The 20,966-nt window shown below is 45.7% G+C and overlaps 1 protein-coding gene across 3 annotated transcripts; it reads left to right on the top strand.

Annotated features, from left to right (window-relative positions):
• Positions 1-4: 4 nt before the first annotated feature.
• CENPV (centromere protein V) lies at positions 5-14,115 on the top strand. 3 transcript variants are annotated; one of them, XM_077892518.1, is made up of 6 exons: positions 22-413; positions 2,814-2,912; positions 4,642-4,711; positions 12,495-12,609; positions 13,329-13,460; positions 13,715-14,115. In XM_077892518.1, the coding sequence occupies exons 1-6, from the start codon at positions 37-39 to the stop codon at positions 13,837-13,839; spliced, it is 918 nt and encodes a 305-aa protein (XP_077748644.1). In that variant the 5' UTR covers positions 22-36; the 3' UTR covers positions 13,840-14,115. The 3 variants fall into 3 exon arrangements, with proteins under 3 accessions (XP_077748647.1, XP_077748644.1, XP_077748646.1); XM_077892520.1 differs by lacking the exon at positions 13,329-13,460; XM_077892521.1 differs by lacking the exons at positions 12,495-12,609; positions 13,329-13,460 and having other exon boundaries at positions 5-413.
• The last annotated feature ends 6,851 nt before the right edge of the window (positions 14,116-20,966 follow it).

The raw sequence follows: 20,966 nt of genomic DNA, 5'->3' as shown, positions 1-20,966 counted from the left end.
CGGGCGGCGAGGCCTGCGCGCCCGGCTGCGGGAGCCATGCAGCGGACCAGGAGCTACTCGGCCGCCAAGGCACGCGGGCAGACTCGGTCCCGAGCCTCCGGGACGCCCCCGGCCGCGCCCCCGGCCCCCGGCGCCAGCCGCGCCCGGCGCTCGGCGAGCCAGGCCGGGGGCGAGAGCGGGGCGGCGGCGAGGCAGCCGTCGGCGAAGCCGCGGCCGAAGCAGTCGTCGCCGCGGGCCCAGGAGGCGGGCCCCGGGCAGGCGCCGCCGGAGCTGCCGCTGCTCCCGCTGCCGACCTCCGCCAGCCCGGCGGCCTCGCTGCCCGACCTGGGCGACCAGCGGGAGCGCTGGGAGACGTTCCAGAAGCGGCAGAGGCTCACCTTCGAGGGCGCCGCCAAGCTGCTGCTGGACACCTTGTGAGTGCGGCGGGGCCGGGCGCGGCGGCCGGCGCCACGCGGACCCCTCGGGGCGGGAGCGCCTGTCGGCCGGGGCCGCTGTTCCGCGTCGCCCGGTTAGCGGGTTAGCGCCGGGCGCGCCCCTGCTCGGACGGGGCGCTGCGCCCCCGGAGCGTGTCCCGGGACACAAAGGGTCTCTCCCGGGCACAGCCATGGTGCTCGGGACGCTCTCTGTGCTGTTGGCGCGCCAAGGCCGCGGGGACCCTTCCCGGGGAGAAGAAGATCAACCCCACGACTTTGCTCCCACCTGACTCGCTTTTTCATATTTGCGCACGTGTTTTTGGAGAGTGGGTGGGAGGGGGAGGTGGCGGCGGGAGAGGGAGGGGAGAAAAGGCGAATAGTTTTGCAGCCGCCGGGAGGCGAGATCCCGTTATTGTTCCAGGCGCTCCCCGGGAGGGAGCGGAGCGGGATCGACCCCGGGCAGAAGCGCGCGCACAGAGACGCTGGGTCCTGAGGGCCGCGGCGGGTACCGGGGGGAGGCGCGGGGCGCGGGGGCCTGGGTGCTCCGCCGACTGATGCTCCCGGGGGGCCCGCTCTGCTTCGCGCTCCCCCAGCGTCGCTCCTGCAGGACGAGAACCTCCAGGGGAGGATTTCAGAGTGTCCGTGAGGTTCCAGATGAGCTATTACCTCTGACCGGGGCTGCCTTGTTTTTTTCCAAATGTAATATAGCATCCGACGCCTGCCCTGTGGAACCGTCGCGCTCCGGAGAGAGGTCTTAGTACCCCAGTAACCCATCTCCGCGTCCATTATTTGGTGAATTACAAAGAGCAGTCAACACCACGGGAAACAACAACAACAACAAGGATAACCTGACAATTGCATAACAACCCGACAGTTACTCCTTTCTTTTCTTCTTTCTTGGCCGAAAATGTTCTTTTGTCCTTAATCCAGAAGAAATTCTCTTAGGAACGGTCTTCTCAGAGATGAAATACTTGGTTTCCTGTGTGCTTCACTTTCTGGTTTATCATCGTGGATCATGGGCTGAACATTTTTTTTTTAATATATATTCATCATTAGACATTGTTGAGCCCCTGTTCTATTGCCACAAGTTGCTAAGTGTAGAGGATATAAAGATTCTCAGAAATGTGACACTCAAATTCGAAGTAAACTTTTCCTTTAAAACAAATTTGATAACTGGTCAAGAAAAGGATTTTTAAATGTTGCTGAAAGACAAGTTTTTTTTTTTTTTAACCTTTCAGATTGGCGTGAGTACATACACTTATTTACATAACCCAAACTCACTGAATTAACTTATATGCAAAAAGAATGTGTAACTCTGCACTGTTTTTGTTAAAATATTATCGTATATAAAGAAGTCCGGAGGAATATATAGCAAATGGTTAACTGTGGATCCCTCCAGCTGTTAAGATTATAGGAGACTTTGCTTTTTAATATTATCACATGTTGTAATGTTCTAATTTTTTTACAATGAGCATTATTTGTGTGTGCAGAAAAGATTTCAAATACATCAAGTTAACTGATTCAACTTGTAAAGAAACATGGAAAAGCATTCAGCCTTAATAATAAAAAAATGCTGATTTAAAACTGCCGTAGGCTATTTTTCCTGTAATCGTTGCTTGAGCAGGTACAGTGAAATGTTTTGTCTTTACTGAGAAGCGTTTAGCCCTGTTGGAGTGCAATTTGATATTTTTCAAACTGAATAATGCTCAACTAAGAGCCTGGCTTATATACGTTTTAAAAGGATTAAGATAGTATGTAATGTGTATGGATAGCTCTGTAAAGAGTCCTGGATATGCAAACATACCGGAGGGGAATATACCAAAACTCCAAGAGCTTTTCTCAGAAGAAGGTTTTTCCAAACAACAGACTCAGTTCCTCTCCTCTTATTTTTCATAGCATCCCGCACTGCCTTTATCACAGTCCCTTAAATATTGTTTGGGTAATTTGTTGGATGGCTGCAGAAGCTTATCTGCTGTATCTTGTTTATTGCTCTCCCTGGTGCCTAGCTCACAAAAAAAAAAAAAAAAAAAAAAAATCTTAGTAAGTAGCATGTAAATAAAAATGTTTGAACAGTGGGATCAGGATCCTCTACCCAACTCCTATTTTCTCTATTTTCGGCAATGTTTTACTTTACAACTTACGAGGATATAAGAAATAGAAGTGAGAGGTCATAGAAAAGAAGACACTGAATTCCTTTTTTTTTTTTTTTTTTTAATAAAATTGCTACTCTGGCCTCCAAAACAGAAATACCTGGGGCAGTCATGTAGGGGAGACTTTCGTCCCATCTTGCTTCCTTCTTCTAGCAACAACGAGAGGGAGAAAAGGCATGAGCTGTGTGCTGAGGTCTGGCCCAACTGTTCAGAAATCCTTATCTTTCTGATGTTTTCTTGTTTCATTTAGTGAATACCAGGGCCTGGTGAAGCATACGGGAGGCTGCCACTGTGGAGCGGTTCGCTTTGAAGTTTGGGCCTCAGCCGACTTGCACATCTTTGACTGCAAGTGAGTGTTTTCTCTCCCCAAGAGTAAGAGTTAAAACACAGCATCTCGGCATCATCTGGGGAGTCAGGGTCCTGGTGAGGCAGCATCGGCCGTGAGCTGATCATTGCTGGCGTCAGGTGATGGGTACTGAGGGTTCATTGTTCTTTTTCCCCTTTCGTATGTGCCTAGATGTTTTCAATAATAAAATTTTAAAAATATGGGGGGGGTACTAAAAATAACTGGGCCTGCTCTGTGTGTGTGTGCATGTGTGTGTATGAGAGAGAGAGAGCGAGCAAGCTCCTACAGCGTAGCCCCGGTTGACACAGCAGAGTGCTCCAGCCCCTGCCGTTCAGCATCACCCCTCAGACTGACTGTCCTGTTGCTAGATGGACAGGGACTGGTTAGAGCCTGAGATTAGGTCAGGCGGGCACTGAATGGAAAGCCTTGGCTGGGCAGAGTCTTCACTGGAGTCCACTGGGAGGGGAAGTGAGTAAGGGTGTGCGCACCCGGAAGCTTGCCACATTCCAGGCCCTCTCGCTCTGTTCTAGATGAGGCAGATGGTTCTTCCGGGATCTGTGGAGGGCCTGCTTTCTAGCAGCTTCCCTTGTGACAGAACAAGGACACTGACTGCTGAACCAATAGTTAGCTTCTGATTGTTCAACATGATCCAGGCCTTTTTGCCCCTAGATGGTGTGGAACCTGAAGTACACACGAGTAATAAATAAATACCCTGGAATTACTCAAATGGAGAACTGACTTAAAGATTGCAGAAGAAGGGGATCCCTGGGTGGCGCAGCGGTTTAGCGCCTGCCTTTGGCCCAGGGAGCAATCCTGGAGACTCGGGATCGAATCCCACATTGGGCTCCCGGTGCATGGAGCCTGCTTCTCCCTCTGCCTATGTCTCTGCCTCTCTCTCTCTCTCTGTGTGTGTGACTATCATAAATAAATAAAAATTTTTTAAAAATCTTTAAAAAAAAAAAAAAAAGATTGCAGAAGAAGCCCCGTGGAACAGCTTGTTGGAGAGTTCTGTGGGAAAGTAGAAATTTTTGTAAATGTAGACTAAGGAGATTGATTGATTATTTTTTTATGATTTTATTTATTTTTTTGAGAAAGGGAGAGAGCTTGAGCACAAGCAGTCGGAGAGGCAGAGGGTAAGAGAAAGAGAGAAGCAGGCTCTCTGCTGAGCAGGGAGCCAGAAGCAGAATTCAATCCCACCCCCACGATTGTGACCAATTATGACTTGAGCCGAAGGCAGCTGCCCAACCGACTGAGCCACCCAGGCACCCCAGTAAAGGGCATTTAGGTTGAATTCCGAAGGTGATAATTCTGAGGGCCCATTTGACTTGGAGCTAGGCGTTCCATGATGTACAGATGAGGAAAGCGGGAAACGGAGGCTTCCTTGTCCATTTTTGGTGTATCCCGGAGGCATAAGATCGTAGCTCAGCAGGATGTTTGTTTTATAAGTATCTCTAGAATCCAATGAGTTCCTTCACTGTAATAAACTGGGGAGTGAGCAGTAGGAACGTGGTGGCGACATCCTGGTTTTCCGAGGGGTGCGTGGCTTTGACTGCTGAGCAGAGGCCCCAGCTGGTCTGTCCATATGCCTGGGCTCCCCCCTTTCCCTGAATAACACTGAAAGAGGCTTCACCTGTGGGGTCATCTGGCTCTCAGGATTTATTGGATTGGGTCCCATTGGGCCCTCAGAAGGCACAGGTCCTTGTTCTCAACCTGGGAATTCCTCTTTTTGTAGCTGCAGCATTTGTAAGAAGAAGCAGAATAGACACTTCATTGTCCCGGCTTCTCGCTTCAAGCTCCTGAAGGTCAGTGCTCAGAGCAGGCCAGGGGAGCCCCTGGCTTACAGCATGTGCCATGGGGGGTGCCATACGGCAGGGAGCACAGCGGGACCTCTACAAGGGGTTTGAATTTTCCTCATCAACCTGGGTTTCATGCGTATTTCTAGAATGTTCTGTTATTTTTTTCTATTTATATTTTGGATGCCCATTTGATATTACTGTGGAAACATTAAAAATAGAATAAAAAATAAATGCGACCACCCAAATCCTATCAACCAAGGATAACCACTGCCCTATTTGGGTGGATATCCTTGTATGTTATTTTCCACTGTAAATACATCTAAATAATAATAATGACAACACTGTATATATCGTTATGAAAGTAAGATTTTACCTTTTTCTGTTTTGTAACTGACTTTTATCATTTCCCAATGAAGAAGAACATATGACTTAAACAGATTTTTTTTAATGGTGAATTAAAAATTTTATTGTGGTACAGCTGACATATAACATTATTAGTCTTAGGGGTACATCAGAATGATTTAGTATTTGTATATATTGCAAAGTAACCAGCACAATTAGGTCTAGTTAACATCTGACATCAAATGTAATCACAAAATAATTTTTTTTTTCTTGTGATGAGGACTTTCAAGGTTTATTCTCTTAGCAGCTTTCAAATACGTAACAACTGTGTTATAGCTGTAGTCACCATGCTGTCTATTACTTTTGCATGCCCATTTTTTTTACCTCTTTCACCCATTTTGCCTGCCTACCCCTGTCCCTGGAAAACAGCAGTCTATTCTCTAAGCTTGGTTTTTTGTTTAGTTTATAAAATTCTGTGTGTAAGTAGAATTATATAGTATTTGTCTTTCTCTGACTTGTTTCAATTAGTATAATTCCCATGTTGTCACAAATAGCAAGATTTCATTCTTTTTAATGGTTGAATAGTGTTCCTATGTGTGTTTGTATGTGTGTGTGTGGTGTGTGTTTGTATCACATCTTCTTTATCCATTCACTCATCCGGGGACACTTAGGTTGTTTCCATGTTTTGACTGTTGTAAATAATGCAGCAATACACATTAAAATGGTGAATTTTATGGCATGTGAATTACATCCCAATTTTAAAAATACTAAGAATGAACACCAAGAAACTGAAATTAAAAACATCATGCCAGGGATCCCTGGGTGGTGCAGCGGTTTGGCGGCTGCCTTTGGCCCAGGGCGCGATCCTGGAGACCCGGGATCGAATCCCCCGTCGGGCTCCCAGTGCATGGAGCCTGCTTCTCCCTCTGCCTGTGTCTCTGCCTCTCTCTCTCTCTCTGTGTGTGTGACTATCATAAATAAATAAAAAAAAAATTAAAAAAAAAACTTTAAAAACATCATGCCATTTCAAGTAATGCAAAGAAAATTAGTTGGGTGTTCAGTTAACAAAACATGTCCCTGATCTGTGTACTGAATATTACAGAAAGCTGATGAAGTTACTAAAGAAGAACTTAATGGGTAGAAATCATGTGTCTGTTGATTGGAAACCTCAGCATAGTATTGGTGTTCATCCTCTCCAAACTGTCTATAGGTTTAATGCAGTTTCTATCAAAATCCCAAGAAGGCTTTTGCAGACATATACAAGATTACTGTAAATTTTTTAGAAAGATTTATTTATTTATTTGAGAGAAAGAGAGCATGAGTAGGGAAGGGGCCGAGAGAGAGGGAGAAAGAATCTCAAGCAGACTCTGTGCTGAGCTTGGAGCCCAACGTGGGGCTTGATCCCACGACCCCAAGATCATGACCTGAGCCAAAACCAAGAGTTAGGTACTTAACTGACTGAGCCACCCAGGTATCCCAAGATTACTCTAAAATGTGTATGGAAATACACAGGCCCTAAAATAGCTAAAACAGTCACCACAGAGAACAATAAAGTAGAAGAAGCTAACTTCACTTGGTATGAAAGCTCCTCCTATAGACAGTCATCAAGGCTCTGTTAACATGGTTAGATAGAGATGTAGATCCATAGAAAAGAATAAAGGCCCAGAAGTAAACTCACTCCCATATACTCAAATTATGTTTCAAAGTCACTGTTCCCTTGTTGATTTTCTGTCTGGGTGATGATCTAGTGGGTGTTAAACCCCCCTCCTAGTATTGTGTTATTGTCAATTTCTTTATGTCAATTTCTTTATTTGCTTTATGGATTTAGGTGCTCCTATGTTGGGTGCATAGATATTTACAACTGTTACATCCTCTTGTTGGATTGTTCCCTTTGTCATTTGTAGTGTCCTTCTCTGTCTCTTGTTACAGTCTTTGTGTTCAAGTCTATTTGGTCTGATGTTCAGTATGTCTCTGCCCACTTTCTTTTTGCCTCCATTTTGCCTGGTCATTGTTTTTCCATCTCTTTACCTTCTGTCTACAGGTGTCTTTAGGTCTGAAGGGAGTCTCTTGTAGGCAGCATATTGATAGGTCTTGCTGATTTTAACTTTATTATTTCGGGGAAATTTTTTTGTGCTTGGTACAGATTTTGAAAGGTACAAAAGTGAGTCTTCCCTCCCTTGTTCCTCAGTCCCTGAATCTCTTCCTCTCCCTCAATCATTTCCTAATTTATTTATACTGTTATTCCTATATTTGCAGCATATTTTGTTATATGAATGTACAATAAGCAGTTTCCTATATTTAAACTTCTAGGTCATGTACCATTTTTCCCCCAATTATAAACAACACTGTGGTGAACCTCCCTGTGTATAAATCTTTAGCAATTTAGAAGTTATTTCTTTCGGATCAGTTCTTTTAGAAATAAAATCTCTGGTCAAAGAATGTAAGCTTCTTAGGAAAGGCTTTTGGGACACTGTCTCTAATATGGGGTCGGCTGGGGCTTTAATTCCATCCTTGGTTCCCCTTACCCCCACTGTGGTCAGACACACTTCGCTGTGTCCTTGTGTACTGGTGTGTTTCCACGTCTATCTCCTTTATTAAATTGTTGGGATCTCCAAGTGCCATCTTTTGTCATATCTGACAAGCTCCTGGCCTCGCAGACTTGGCAATGAATAGGCACTCAGCGTCTGGTGTATGTGCTGCCGAAGCGAGCACAGCACTCAGCGTCTGGAAGGAACAATGGACTGAGTAAATGAATGCATGAGTCCTGGTCTTTCCTAACGAGTGAGCTTTAATCCCAGACACTTTGGGCCATCTTGTCTCCTTTTCTTTGTCTGCCCCTTGATCCCTCGTGTGGGCGCCTGGTGGATGAGGGGGACACTTGGGCAGCACACTTCTCCCTGTCTTCCCTGTAAACCCAGAAAATGCCCGTGTGCTCTGCTCGGAAACATGCTAGAGGCTGTGGCCCCAGTTCCGCTTGCCCCTGAGCACCCGTGAGATGGTTCCTAAAGATGCCACCAGGTATAGCCATAAGCTCTTGGGTCTCAGAGTTGGTATTTTTTTTCTTCTTTTTTTTTTCCCTCCTTGGGCCTGCTTATGAATGCATTTTCTTGGTGCCCTAGAGTACCATACTCGGCCCCAGCCTGTTGTAGGAGCTATTTTTATGTTGTGTTGATTTTTGTTTTTTTCTGTTTTTAAGATTTTATTTATTTGGGGACGCCTGGGTGACTGAGTGGTTGAGTGTCTGCTTTTGGTTCAGGGCGTGATCCCAGAGTTCCTGGGATCAAGTCCCACATCAGGCTCTCTGCATGGAGCCTGCTTCTCCTCCCTCTTCCTATGTCTCTTAAAGAATAAATAAATTCTTAAGAAAAAAAAAAGATTTTACTTATTTGACAGAGAGAGAGAAAAAAACAAACGAGGGGGCAGTAGGCAGAGGGAAAAGCAGACACCCCACCTAGCAGGAACCCCGATGCAGGGCTTGACCTCAGGACCCTGAGATCGTGACCTGAGCCAAAGGCAGATGCTTAACCAGCTGAGCCACTTAGGCGCCCCCTATTTTTTAAGTAGACTCCACACCCAACACAGAGCCCAACTCTGGGCTTAAACTCATAATCCTGAGATTAAGACCTGAGCTAAGATCAAGAGTCAGATGCTTAACTGGCTGAGCCATCCAGGCGCCCCTGTTTTTTTAAATTAAGTGCAAAACTTTTTCTTTTTTTCTTTTCTCTCTCTCTCTCTCTTTTTTTTTTTTTTTTAAGATTTTATTTATTTATTCATGAGAGACACAGAGACTTAGGCGAGAAAGAAGCAGGCTCCATGCAGGGAGCCCGATGTGAGACTCGATCCCGGGACTCCAGGATTGTGATCTGTGCCGAAGGCAGATGCTCAACCGACTGAACCACCCAGGCGCCCCTCCTTCAATGTTTTAAAAGTTCACTTTGGCTGCTCTGTGGGGAATGGCTTGTGGGGAGGTAGGTGTGAGACAGGGAGGTGGCCAGGAGGTGGCTGGGGTGGCTAGGTGAGAGGTGATGGGAGCTTGGATTAGGGCAGTGGTCATGGAGATGGAAAGAAAACAGATATTTGAGATTTATTTTGGAGCAGTGGCTCTCGTGATTCAGTGTGCACGTGACCACTGGAGGGCAAGTTAAGGGGAATTGCTGGGCCCCACTCCTGATTCTCTAGATCTAGGAGGGGGACCCCAGGATTGACATTTCTTACAAGGCGTTGCTGCTGGTCCTGGGGCCATACTGTGAGAACCCCAGTTTCAGAGGAAGGGTGAGCAGAATCCTGTAAAGGATGGATGTGAAGAGGAGGAAAAGAGAGGCAGAAGAGTTGCCACTACAATGTGGGGCCTGAGCAGCTCAGTGATGGGGATACCAGATCCGGGGGGAGAAGCAGGTGTGGAGCACTGCTGGCATCAGGGGTTCTTTCTTGGAAAAGCTGAAGACGTCGTGAACCTTTGCAGAGATAAGATAGAAAGTGGGCTGCTGGATGTGTAAGTCTGGCGTCGAGAGCAAGCAGAGCTGCGTATTGGTGTTTATGGCCGGGAGACTGGGTGCGGCAGCTGCTGCTGATGTAGCCAGTGAAGGGAGAGGCCGAGGTCAGAGCTGACCAGAGGGGCCTGAGAAGGATGGCCAGTGGGGGAGGAGGAAAATTGTTCGAGGGTGGTCTCCTCAGAGACCCTTGTTTCAAAAAGGAAGGACTGGTCCTGAGAGGTCGGGTTAAGAATCTAATGGTCAAGAAAAGTGACCGTTAGATTGGCCAACATGGTGGTGTTGGTGGTTTCTGATTGGCCAAGAAAACAGTCACCAAAAAGGCTGAGTACATGGCAGTGTGACTGTGACAGGCCATGAGTTCTGGTGGGAAGTGGGCGGGTGCACAGAATAACATGGGAACAGGGATCTGGATGTCCCCGAGTGACCTCCAGTAATGCCCAAGGTAGAGTAGGGGATGGAGCAGCCCCTCCCTCCTCGCTGCTCCTCCTCATTTCATGGGGGAAAGTATCTGATCAGAAAACTTTGGATGCTTTAGGACCACCGGCAGTTCTTTGCTGCTTCTCTGTGTAGAGGCTGTGATGTGAGATGAGGCCCCTCAGAACTATTTTTACATAAGGCACAGAGCTCTGGGGGCCTTTCTCTCCCACGGTGGTGGGTGGTAGGTGGTAGGTGGGGGAAAGAATGAAAACATCCAGCTCTGGTAAGAACCTTCACCCGTGACCCTTCAGCCACACAATTTCACTTGTTGGAAACCACTGCTTCTTGGATATTTCTTTATAAATATATATGTAAAGAAACATATACATATTTATATATGCACATACCAGGGTACATCCTTTTTTAAAAACTAAAAATGGTGAAAAATAAATAGAGATAATAATATACTACACAAATAATTCTTTTTTAAGTTTAAGACTTTTTTTTAATAAAGATTTTATTTATTTGACAGAGAAAGAGACAGAGAGAGCACAAGCAGGAGGGAGGGGTAGAGGAAGAGGAGAAGCAGGCTCCCCGCTGAGCAGGGAGCCCAATATGGGGCTTGATCCCAGGACCCTGAGATCATGACCCAAGCTGAAGGCAGACGTTCACCAAGTGAGCCACCCAGGCACCCCATATTTTTTAAGATTTAAAAAAAAATTTTATTAGTCAGAGGGACACCTGCAAGGCTCAGCAGTTTGGCGCCTGCCTTTGGCCCAGCACGTGATCCTGGAGTCCGGGATCGAGTCCTGCATGGGGCTCCCTGCATGGAGCCTGCTTCTCCCTCTGCCTGTGTCTCTGCCTCTCAATCTCTCTGTGTCTCACATGAATAAATAAATAAAATCTTTTAAAAATAAATAATAAAATAAATAAAAAATTTATTCATGAGAGACACAGATAGAGAGGCAGAGACAGGCAGGAGAAGCAGGGGCTCCCTGGGGGAGCCTAATGTGGAACTCGATCCCAGGACCCTGGGACCTTGCCCTGAGCCGAAGGCAGATGTTCAACCACTGAGCCACACAGGTGCCCCACAAATTATTTTATGCCTTACTTTTTCACTTAATGTTTAACCTCGGAGATTGTTTGTATTAGTATTTGGAAGTAGAACTGGCTCATTCATTTTCCTTTTAAAATTTAATTTATTTATTTGACAAAAAGAGAGCACAAGCAGGGGGTGGCGCAGAGGAGAGGGAGAAGCAGGCTCCCTGCTGAGCAGGGATGTGGGGCTCCATTCCAGGACCCTGGGATCATGACCTGAGCTGAAGGCAGATACCTAACCAACTGAGCCACCCAGGCAAGCCTGTCTAGTTCTTTTTAAATTTTCAGTGTCCCAATTTCATGAGTGTCCATCATTGCTTTGTCCCGTCTTCTCTTGACGGGTGTTCTCAGTTTTTTCAATCTTTAGACTTTTTTTTTTTTTTAAGATTTTATTTATTTATTCATGACAGACACAGAGAGAGAGACAGAGACACAGGCAGAGGAAGAAGCAGGCTCCATGCAGGGAGCTGACATGGAACTCGATCCTGGGTCCCCAGGATCACACCCCAGGCTGAAGGCGGCACTAAACCGCTGGGCCACTGGGGCTGCCCCAGCCTTGTTTTAACCAGTGCTAGAACATCTATTATACATGTCATTCAATGCATATGGAATTTTGATTGTAGGATAAATTTCCAGAGGTGGAATTACTGTGTTAAAAGATGCATACATTTTAAAATTTTGATAGATGTTGGCAGATTTTGCCAATTTGTATTCCTGAGACTGGTATTTGAGAGCATACACGTTTGTCCACATCTCAGTACCAAGTTAACCCGACTCTTATTTGTGCTCACCTGATGGTGAAAAAAAAAATACCTCATTGCCGTGTCTGAATGTGTGTATCATTTCTTAGGTGAAAGAGATATTTGTTTTCCTTTCTCTCTGTCCTTTTGCCCCATTTCCCGTTTGTATTATGTGTAGTATGTTTGTATTTCTCTAATGGAAATGAGCCCTTTGCCCATGATGTCTGGAAAATATTCTTTTCCTAGTTGGTCCTTTGTATGTGAATTCAAGTACAGTCAACCCTTGTTTTTCCATCATGAGCAGAGCTGGCCGGGAACATGGGGAGCCAGTCCCTAGGATGAGCCGTCACCCCTTTGAGGCTGAGTGAAAATTTTCATTTTCATTCCCTGACATGGACAGGATGTGCTGTCTTGCCGCGGAGCTGGGAAAGCTTGAGGCACTTGTGTGCACTTGACCAAGAGAAGCCGTGAGCCGCCGTGCTCCGGACTGACACGTCTCTGGGCAGCGTAGGCGGGTCCCTGTCCTCAAGATGCCTGTATCTCTTTGTGAGATTGGACGTGTCCTCATAATCCTGAGACCCCTGCAAAAGGGCGTTCCCCTCCCATTGTGCCTTATAAAAGAATTAATTTTTTTGATGACCCCCCCAAAAAAATTCTCTTTGTAAAAGGAGAACATCTATTTCACCTGTTCTCCCTTAGGGAGCCGAGAGCATAACCACATACACGTTCAACACGCACAAAGCCCAGCACACCTTCTGTAAGAGATGTGGCGTTCAGAGCTTTTACACTCCCCGCTCAAACCCTGGAGGCTTCGGTAAGTGAAGGGAACGGGCTGCCCGGCCGCGGGGGATATAGGGACACACGCTGATCATAGCCTGGGTGCTGGCATATGGGGCTTGCCTCTTGCTTGGCCGGGCCCCTCTCACATGGGTCTTAGAAGAACAGGGCTCTTCAGCAAAGCTCTTTTCAAATGCTGGGATAGGAGACTGGCTCTGGTTATTCATCCTTGAACATCCAGATCCTGCCTTCATCTGCTGGTGCTGCCTGGGCCGCATGTTGCTGGGGGCTCATGTCGCTGGGGGTGATGTTGTTGTCCGGTGTATGGAGGAGAGGAGATGAGCCTGGGGTGGGGGTGAGAGGGGAGGGGAGGGAGTTTTCACACCAAGGATGGCTCAGGGAGTGAAGCAGACAAGAGTATCGATAATGGGTTGAAAGAGATCCAGTTAAAAAAACAAACCCAGCTTCAGTTTGTTTAGAACATAAACAGTGAGAACCCCCAAGCCCCTCCTCAAGTCCCCCTGGGTCTGAGCGGGGAACGCAGCCCCAGGACAGTTGTTCAGATGCCACCAGCTGTAGTGTGAACTGATTGGAAAGTGGCGAGCAAGGAGTCTTGTTTCTTGCAGCCTACAGAGCTGTGGTGGCATCACTGTGACTATGACCGTTTTGTGCCTTACGGTGCAAGGAGGGCATGACATCACCTTTGTCCTCCCCATCCCCCCTTTTAAAGATTTTATTTATTTATTCATGAGACAGAGAGAGAGAAGCAGAGACACAGGCAGAGGGAGAAGCAGGCTCCCTGCCGGGAGCCTGATGTGAGACTCGATCCCTGGACCCCGGGATCATGGTCTGAGCCGAAGGCAGATGCTCAACCGCTGAGGCACCCAGGTACCCCTCTGGGCTCAAATCTTTGTACTCTCAGCTTGGTGCTGGATGCTCTCCAGCCTTGGCATCCCTGGCTTAGAGAGCCTGACCCCCTACCCGCCGGGGGGCAAGCGAGCCAGGGCGCTGCTGCGGTGGCTGTGGAAGCTTTCACGGCGGATCGCTGTCGCTGCTGCAGGTGTGGGTTTGCCCACAAGCCGGCACAGTGCCTGCTGTCACTCATACCTGGGCCCTTCTCTTCTCTGTGTCACCTCCCCCAGGGATTGCCCCACACTGCCTTGACGAGGGCACCGTGCGGAGTGTGGTCATTGAGGAGTTCAATGGCACCGATTGGGAAAAGGCCATGAAGGAGCACAAGACCATCAAGAACATGTCTAAGGAGTGAGCTCCTGCTTCTCCCTTCCTGAGACAGAGGAACGACTGGGGCCAGCAGCCGGATCGCGCTGTCCCCACCGCACCCAGTGCCTGTGACTGTGGCTGCCCCAGACCCCTGGGCCCGTTGGCCAGCAGCCCCCCTCATCTCTGCATTTTGCTCAGCTACCAACTTATCTAGGCAGCTCTTTGTCCTTTCAGCCCAGATTTTGATGTAGGTTAGTCGACATCCTTTCTCTTCTCAACTTTTGTGTGATCTTTTAGAAGAATAAATATTTTTAACATGAAAGCCGTTACTGTGGTTTATCATTCCCCCTGCACTTCGATTTGGGTTCTGAGGCCAGATATTTAGTAGCAGGTATTTACTTACCGCTGTTAAAATGTTTGCAACCCAACTGGCGGGGAGAGAGAAGACACATGAATAGTTACCAAACACAGAAGATTGTGAATGATCTCGGAAGCCACGTGAGCTGTAAAGCTAAGAGATCTTGGACTTCAGAGGAGAGACGGGTTTGGTTAGGGCTACTATTCGCTGGATTCTTTTTTTTCTGTTTTGTTTTAAGGTAGATCAGCTTCTGATTCCTTTTTGTTTTTTTTAATTCGGGTCAAATACCCGTAACATAAAATTGACCATCTTGGGATCCCTGGGTGGCGCAGCGGTTTGGCGGCTGCCTTTGGCCCAGGGCGCGATCCTGGAGACCTGGGATCGAATCCCACGTCGGGCTCCTGGTGCATGGAGCCCGCTTCTCCCTCTGCCTGTGTCTCTGCCTCTCTCTCTCTCTCACTGTGTGCCTATCATAAATAAATTAAAAAATTAAATAAAATAAAATTGACCATCTCAACCATCTCTAAGTGTCTGGATTAGCAGAGTTAAGTACATTCATGTTGTTGTGCAACCAATTTCTAGAATTCTTTATCTTGCAAAACTGAATCTCTAAACCCGTTAAACAACAACTTGGGAGTCTCTATTTATTATTTTATTTTACTATTTTTTTTTAAAGATTTTATTCATTCACCAGAGACACAGAGAGAGGTGGAGGGAGAAGCCGGCTTCCTACGGGAAGCCTGATGCGGAACTCGATCCCTGGACCCCAGGATCATGACCCAAGCCGAAGGCAGATGCTCAACCACTGAGCCACCCAGGTGCCCCAGGAGTCTTTTTAAATGAAGCAAGATTTAGGAAGGTCAGATGGAAAAGTGAGTGTGTGAACAGAGAGGTAGGGGCCCAGAGTAAAGCCAGACTGGACTGGAGCCTCCGATGGGAGGAAGTAATAGAAGAGATCAGAAAAATATGTGGGAAGCCAGACCATGGACGGTCTTGGATATGAAGCTTAGGAATTTGGCCTACAGAGTACAGGCTCTGGGAGACCCCAAACAGCTTTGAACAGGATGAGGCCCATCTGGCTCAACAGGGTCTTTCCTCTGGTTTCCCTGTCCTTCCACCTGCCTTGCTTCTCGTTGTTGCTTATTATAATCCGGTCAACTTTCCTTAGGCATTCCCTTCGCTACCAGACACTGAGTGTGTACATAATGGCACATGCTTAATAAATACCTGCTCTTTGTTTAGGGAGACTGATTAATCATGAGCTGACTTGTGAGATACTCTCTTTGCAGGAAAAGGGAGAGGAAATAGATGGACTGGGCCCCAGCATGGTCACCACGCCTTCCAAGTCGGCTGAGGGCATGTTTGCTTTGAGGTCAGAAAGAGCTGGTGAGAAATTATACAGGGGAAACAAGAACCTGATTTACCTTTCCTATTACAAGATTGCATAAAAACACATAATTTTATGTGCCTTTCACAAAAGCAGCGTCATCCTGTGCCTTTTCTACAGCTTGCATTTGTGATGATATCTTGATCTTTTCAGATCAGAATACATATCCTCATTATTGACTGTTACTTAGAATTGCACAGTATGGATATAGTTCATTTTTTTAAAAGGTTTTATTTATTTATTTGAGAGAGAGAGGGAACGAGCAGGGAGTGGGGCAGGGAGAGGGAGACTCCCAGCTGAGCAGGGAGCCCCATGCAAGACTCGAATCCAGGACCCTGGGATCATGATCTGAGCCAAAGGCAGATGCTCAACCATCTGAGCCACCCAGGTGCCCTGGAAACGAACTGCAAGAACTTCCCCAAGTCAGACTCAACTGGTGTAGTTAGTGGATATCTAAGCGAGGGAATTCTTTCAGATTCTTTTCTTCTTTCCTACAATCAACCTTCCCTTTAAAGCTGGAGGCATAACGGCCAGTGTTTGCTTTGTGACTGATGAGAAGCTCAAGGCTTCTTGCGAGTTTCCTCCATCACCTTTCCCAGGGCAGGGAGAATAGCATGCGCTACAGGACACTGCGATTGCTCCAGTTCCAGACTAACATACAGGTTCTGAGGGAGCGATGCTGCTGCCATACGACCACCTGCATGGTCTTGACCCGAATCTATGGGACAAGTCACACTTGAGCATTCTGAAATTGTTAAGGCTCCAATGGACTCTTCATTAGATAATGAGAATTCTTTGCCTGTGACCTTGCCTCTTCCAAATGCCTCAGAGCTTTCCCCACGTGCACTTAGACCACGTGTTAATCAACTTTTAATTACTGCTGACCCCACTTCCATGTGAATTCTACTTGTAATATCAGAAAGGGAGAGGAGCTCTGTGACAGGTGAGAAGGGTACAGGGGGTACAAGCAGGATTCAGCCTTGACCAAGACCAGGACAAGACCAAGACCTCTAACCAAACTAGAACCAGATTTTTGCTTCCCAACCTCTCGTCCCATGAATGTAAACATTCTATAGTTCCAGTGGCTATTCCAACCTGTTCTGTCTCTCCTTAAGGTTTGGCATAAGGGTCACTTTTCACAGAATTCACTGACTTTACACGTTCCTTTTGCACCAGCTAACCTTGATACTTCTTACCACGGACAGACCAGATGGGTGGTCTCCAGGGTAAGGTATGTATCCCCCAGGAAATGCTCCATTGATATGTGGGAAGAAAATGTTGGATTCTAATTTATCCTTTTAAAATTTCTTTTGTGTACATTGTATAATACATTAGCACTGAAAGCATATATATTGTTCAAAAGTCATAGTCAGGAGATCATTGCTCTAGCCTGTTGATTGTTTTCCTCCTGATTAGTGCTACCTATTAAACATCTATCTGTGCGTTGCTTTGTTTTGTTTTGATCCCAGGACCCTGGGATCACGCCCTGAGATGAAGGCAGACACTCAACCACTGAGCCACCCAGGTGCCCCCAATTTGTGCATTGTTGTACTAGTTTTTATTTCTTTTTAAAATTTTATTTATTTATTCATGAGAGACACAGAGAGAAAGAGAGAGACAGAGACACAGGCAGAGGGAGAAGCAGGCCCACACAGGGAGCCCAATGTGGGACTCGATCCCGGGACTCCAGGATCATGCCCCCGCCAAAGGCAGCGCTAAACCACTGAGCCACCCAGGGATCCCCCGTCCCGAGTTTCTATTTCTTAAGAATAAATGCATCACAGGGAATTGCAGAGTCAAGAGATATGAACATCTTAAAGTTTTTTGATATACTGATTTCCAGAAGGTTCTACCATCTTGTGTTTCCCCCAACAGCACATATGTGTCCACTGGGCATTATTATTTATAGAAACCTTAGCAAATTAGGAAAGTGAAAAGTAGTGTTTTCTTTTGATTTGTGTTTCTTTGATTCACAGGGTGATTTATTTTTTCCCATTGATCATGAGTAAGAGAGAGAGAGAAATACCTATTCCTCAGCAGTCTTCAGTTTCCTTACTGGAAACCTCCCATCCTAGTCCAAATTACCACCTTCAGTGAAAAGTGGATTTTCCTTTCTTTTTAATTTTTATTTTTAATCTCTACACCTAGTGTGGGGCTGAAACTCACAACTCCGAGATTCAGAGTCATGTACTCTACCGACTTAGCCAGCCAGGTACCCTTGAAAAATGGATTTTCATTTTTGCTTTCATTTGCAAGCTCTGGCTACTGCTTAGGCTGAAAAGTTTTCATGTTTACCAGCCATTTGGATTTGCCTGTTACAACATTTTAAAATGTGTTGTTGTGAAGCACCTGTCTTTTCCTTTACATCTTCTGGGTTCCCAGCCTGGCTGGGGTAAGGTCTGCCCCACACCAAGGTACATATGCATTTAGTCTCTGAAATTTCCTAAATGATATTTTAATGTTTCTATTTCTACATGTAAATCTATAATTCATCTACAATGTAGTTTTGTATTTGGCATAAGGTAGGGAGTTTTTGTTTTCTTCCAAATGCCTAACCAACCATACACATTTATTAAATGCTTTCTCACTGAATTAAAATGCCACCTTTATCGGGGTGCCTAAAGGGGCATCTGAGTGGCTCAGTTGGTTAAACATTTTACTTTTCTTTTTTTAGATTTATTTAATTCAGAGAGATAGAGTGCGTGGGAGAGGAGCAGAGAAACTCAAGCAGACTCTGCCCTGAGGGCAGAACCAGAGGCAGGGCCCCATCCCACAACCCCGAGATCATCACCCAAGTGGAAACCAAGAGTCAGGTGCTCAACTGACTGCCACTCAGGCACCCCTAAGCATCTGACTCTTGATCCCAGCTCATGTCTTGATCTCAGTTGTGAGTTCAAGTCCCTAAAAACAAAACAAAACGAAATAAAGACAAAAACAAAATGCCACCTTTATCATATAGTAGTTTGCATATAATTTGGATGTGTGTCTGGATTTTCTCTTCAGTTCAACAGGGGTTTACTCCTGTGCCTGTATCTGTTTTGATTGCAATGGGTTTATACATATTAATATATGGAAAGGCAGGTCTCACATTGCTGTCCCTTTAATATTTATATTTTGGCTATTCTTTGACATTTCCTGTTCTAATATATTTTTAATTTTTTAAAAAAGATTTTATTTATTTGAGAGAGAGAGAAAGAGAGAGAGAATGAGCAGGGAGAAGGGCAGAGAGAAAGAGAGAAGCAGGCTCCATGCTGAATGCAGAGCCTGGGGCGGGTCTTGATTCCAGGACCCCGAGATCATGAGCCAAAATCAGACGGTCAACCACTGAGCCACCCAGGTGCCCAAATTTCTTTGGGTTTTAGTATATTCACAAAATTATCCAACCTTCACCACTGTCAATTCCAGCACATTTTCATTCACAGTCATTGCTTTCCTCAACCCCCAAGCTCTGGAAACTAATCTACTTTCCATCTCTATGGAAATGTCTATTCTGGACATTTCATATAAATGGAATCCTACTGTATGTGGCCTTTTGTGTCTGGCTTTCATTCAGCATCATGTTTCCAAAGTGGATTCTCGTTATAGCGTATGTCAGGACTTCATTTCTTTTTATGGCTGGGTAACAAACAAAATGCCATATTTTTTTAATCTTTTCATCAGCTGGGGGACATTTGGATTTTATGAATCAGGCTGCTCTGAACACTGGCTTACGAGACTGAACATATGTTTTCAGTTCTCTTGGGTGTAGACCTGGGAGTGCAATGGCTGGGTCCTATAGGAAATCTTGAAGTTAGTAAGGAACTGTGAAACTGTTTTCCACAGGAGCTACATCATTTTACATTCCCACCAAAAATACATGAAGGTTCTGATCGCTCCATATGCTCACCAACACTTGTTGTTATTCAGTCTTTGTTAGTCTGCTCTAATCATAGCCATCCTGCTGGTGTGAAATAGTATCTCATTGTGTTTTTATTTGCATTTCCTTCATGACTAATGATGCTCTTATGATTTTTGGCCATTTGTATATCTTCTGGAAGAATTATATATTCAAGTCTCTTGCCTTTTTTTTTTTTTGAGATTTTGTTTATTTATTCATGAGAGACACACAGACACAGAGAGAGGCAGGGACACAGGCAGAGGGAGAAGCAGGCTCCCTGTGGTGAGCCCAATGTGGGGCTTGATACCAGGACCCCAGGATCGTGACCTGAGGCAAAGGCAGATGCTCAGCCACTGAGCCACCCAGGTGTCCCTCTCCCTATTTTTTAATTAGGTTGTTTTTCTGTTGAATTGTAAGACTTCTTTATATATTCTGGATACTAGACCCTAGTCAAATATACAATTTCCAAACACTTTCTCCCATTTCATTTTCTTGATAGTGTCCTGTGAAGCAGAAGTTTTCTATTTTTTCTTTTGCTTGTACTTTTGGTGTCATATTTAAGAAACTGTTGTCGGGGTACCTGGGTAGCTCAGTCAGTAAAGCGTCTGACTCTTGGTTTCAGCTGGGATAATGATCTTGTCGTTGTGAGATCAGGCCCCATGTGGGGTTCTGGACTCAGCACAGAGTCTGCTTCAGATTCTCTCTCCCTCTCTTTCCTGCTCACTCTCTATCTCTCTCTCTCAAATAAATAAATAAATAAAATCTTTAAAAAAAAGACATTTCTCTAATGCAAGGTCAAAGATTTACAGGTTTCCTTCTAAGAGTCGAATAGTTTTGGCTCTTACATTTAGGTCTTTGTAGTAATTTTGAAATTGGGATTATGTGAGTCTTCCAACTTTGTTCTGTAAGATTGTTTTTGGCTTCTAACTCTCTTGCAATTCCACATGAATTTTAGGATTAGCTTGTCAATTTCTGCCAAAAAAGATGGCTGGGATTTTAATAGTGGTTATAAAATTTAGATAGACCTTATATCCTTTATGTTAAACTCATTTCTCGGGCAGCCCCGGTGGCTCAGAGGTTTAGCGCCACCTTCAGCCAGGAGCATGATCCTGGAGCCCCGGGATCGAGTCCCACATCGGGCTCCCTGCATGGAGCCTGCTTCTCCCTCTGCCTGTGTCTCTGCCTCTTTCTTTCTCTCTGTGTCTCTCATCAATCAATAAATAAAATCTTAAAAAAAAAAAAAACTCATGTCTAGGCATTTTGCAGTTCTTGATGTTGACGAGAATGGAATTTTTAAATTTTTATTTATGGTTTACTTATTTTTTTAAAGATTTATTTATTTATTTATTTATTTATTTATTTATTTATGATAGAGAGAGAGAGAGAGAGGCAGAGACACAGGCAGAGGGAGAAGCAGGCTCCATGCACCAGGAGCCCGACGTGGGACTCGATCCCAGGGCTCCAGGATCGTGCCCTGGGCCAAAGGCAGGCGCCAAACCGCTGAGCCACCCAGGGATCCCATGGTTTACTTATTTTAAGTAATCTCTACTC

Source organism: Canis aureus, chromosome 3 (genome assembly GCF_053574225.1).
Source record: "Canis aureus isolate CA01 chromosome 3, VMU_Caureus_v.1.0, whole genome shotgun sequence".
Taxonomy (NCBI): domain Eukaryota; kingdom Metazoa; phylum Chordata; class Mammalia; order Carnivora; family Canidae; genus Canis; species Canis aureus.
This window is presented reverse-complemented; position numbering and strand designations above follow the sequence as displayed.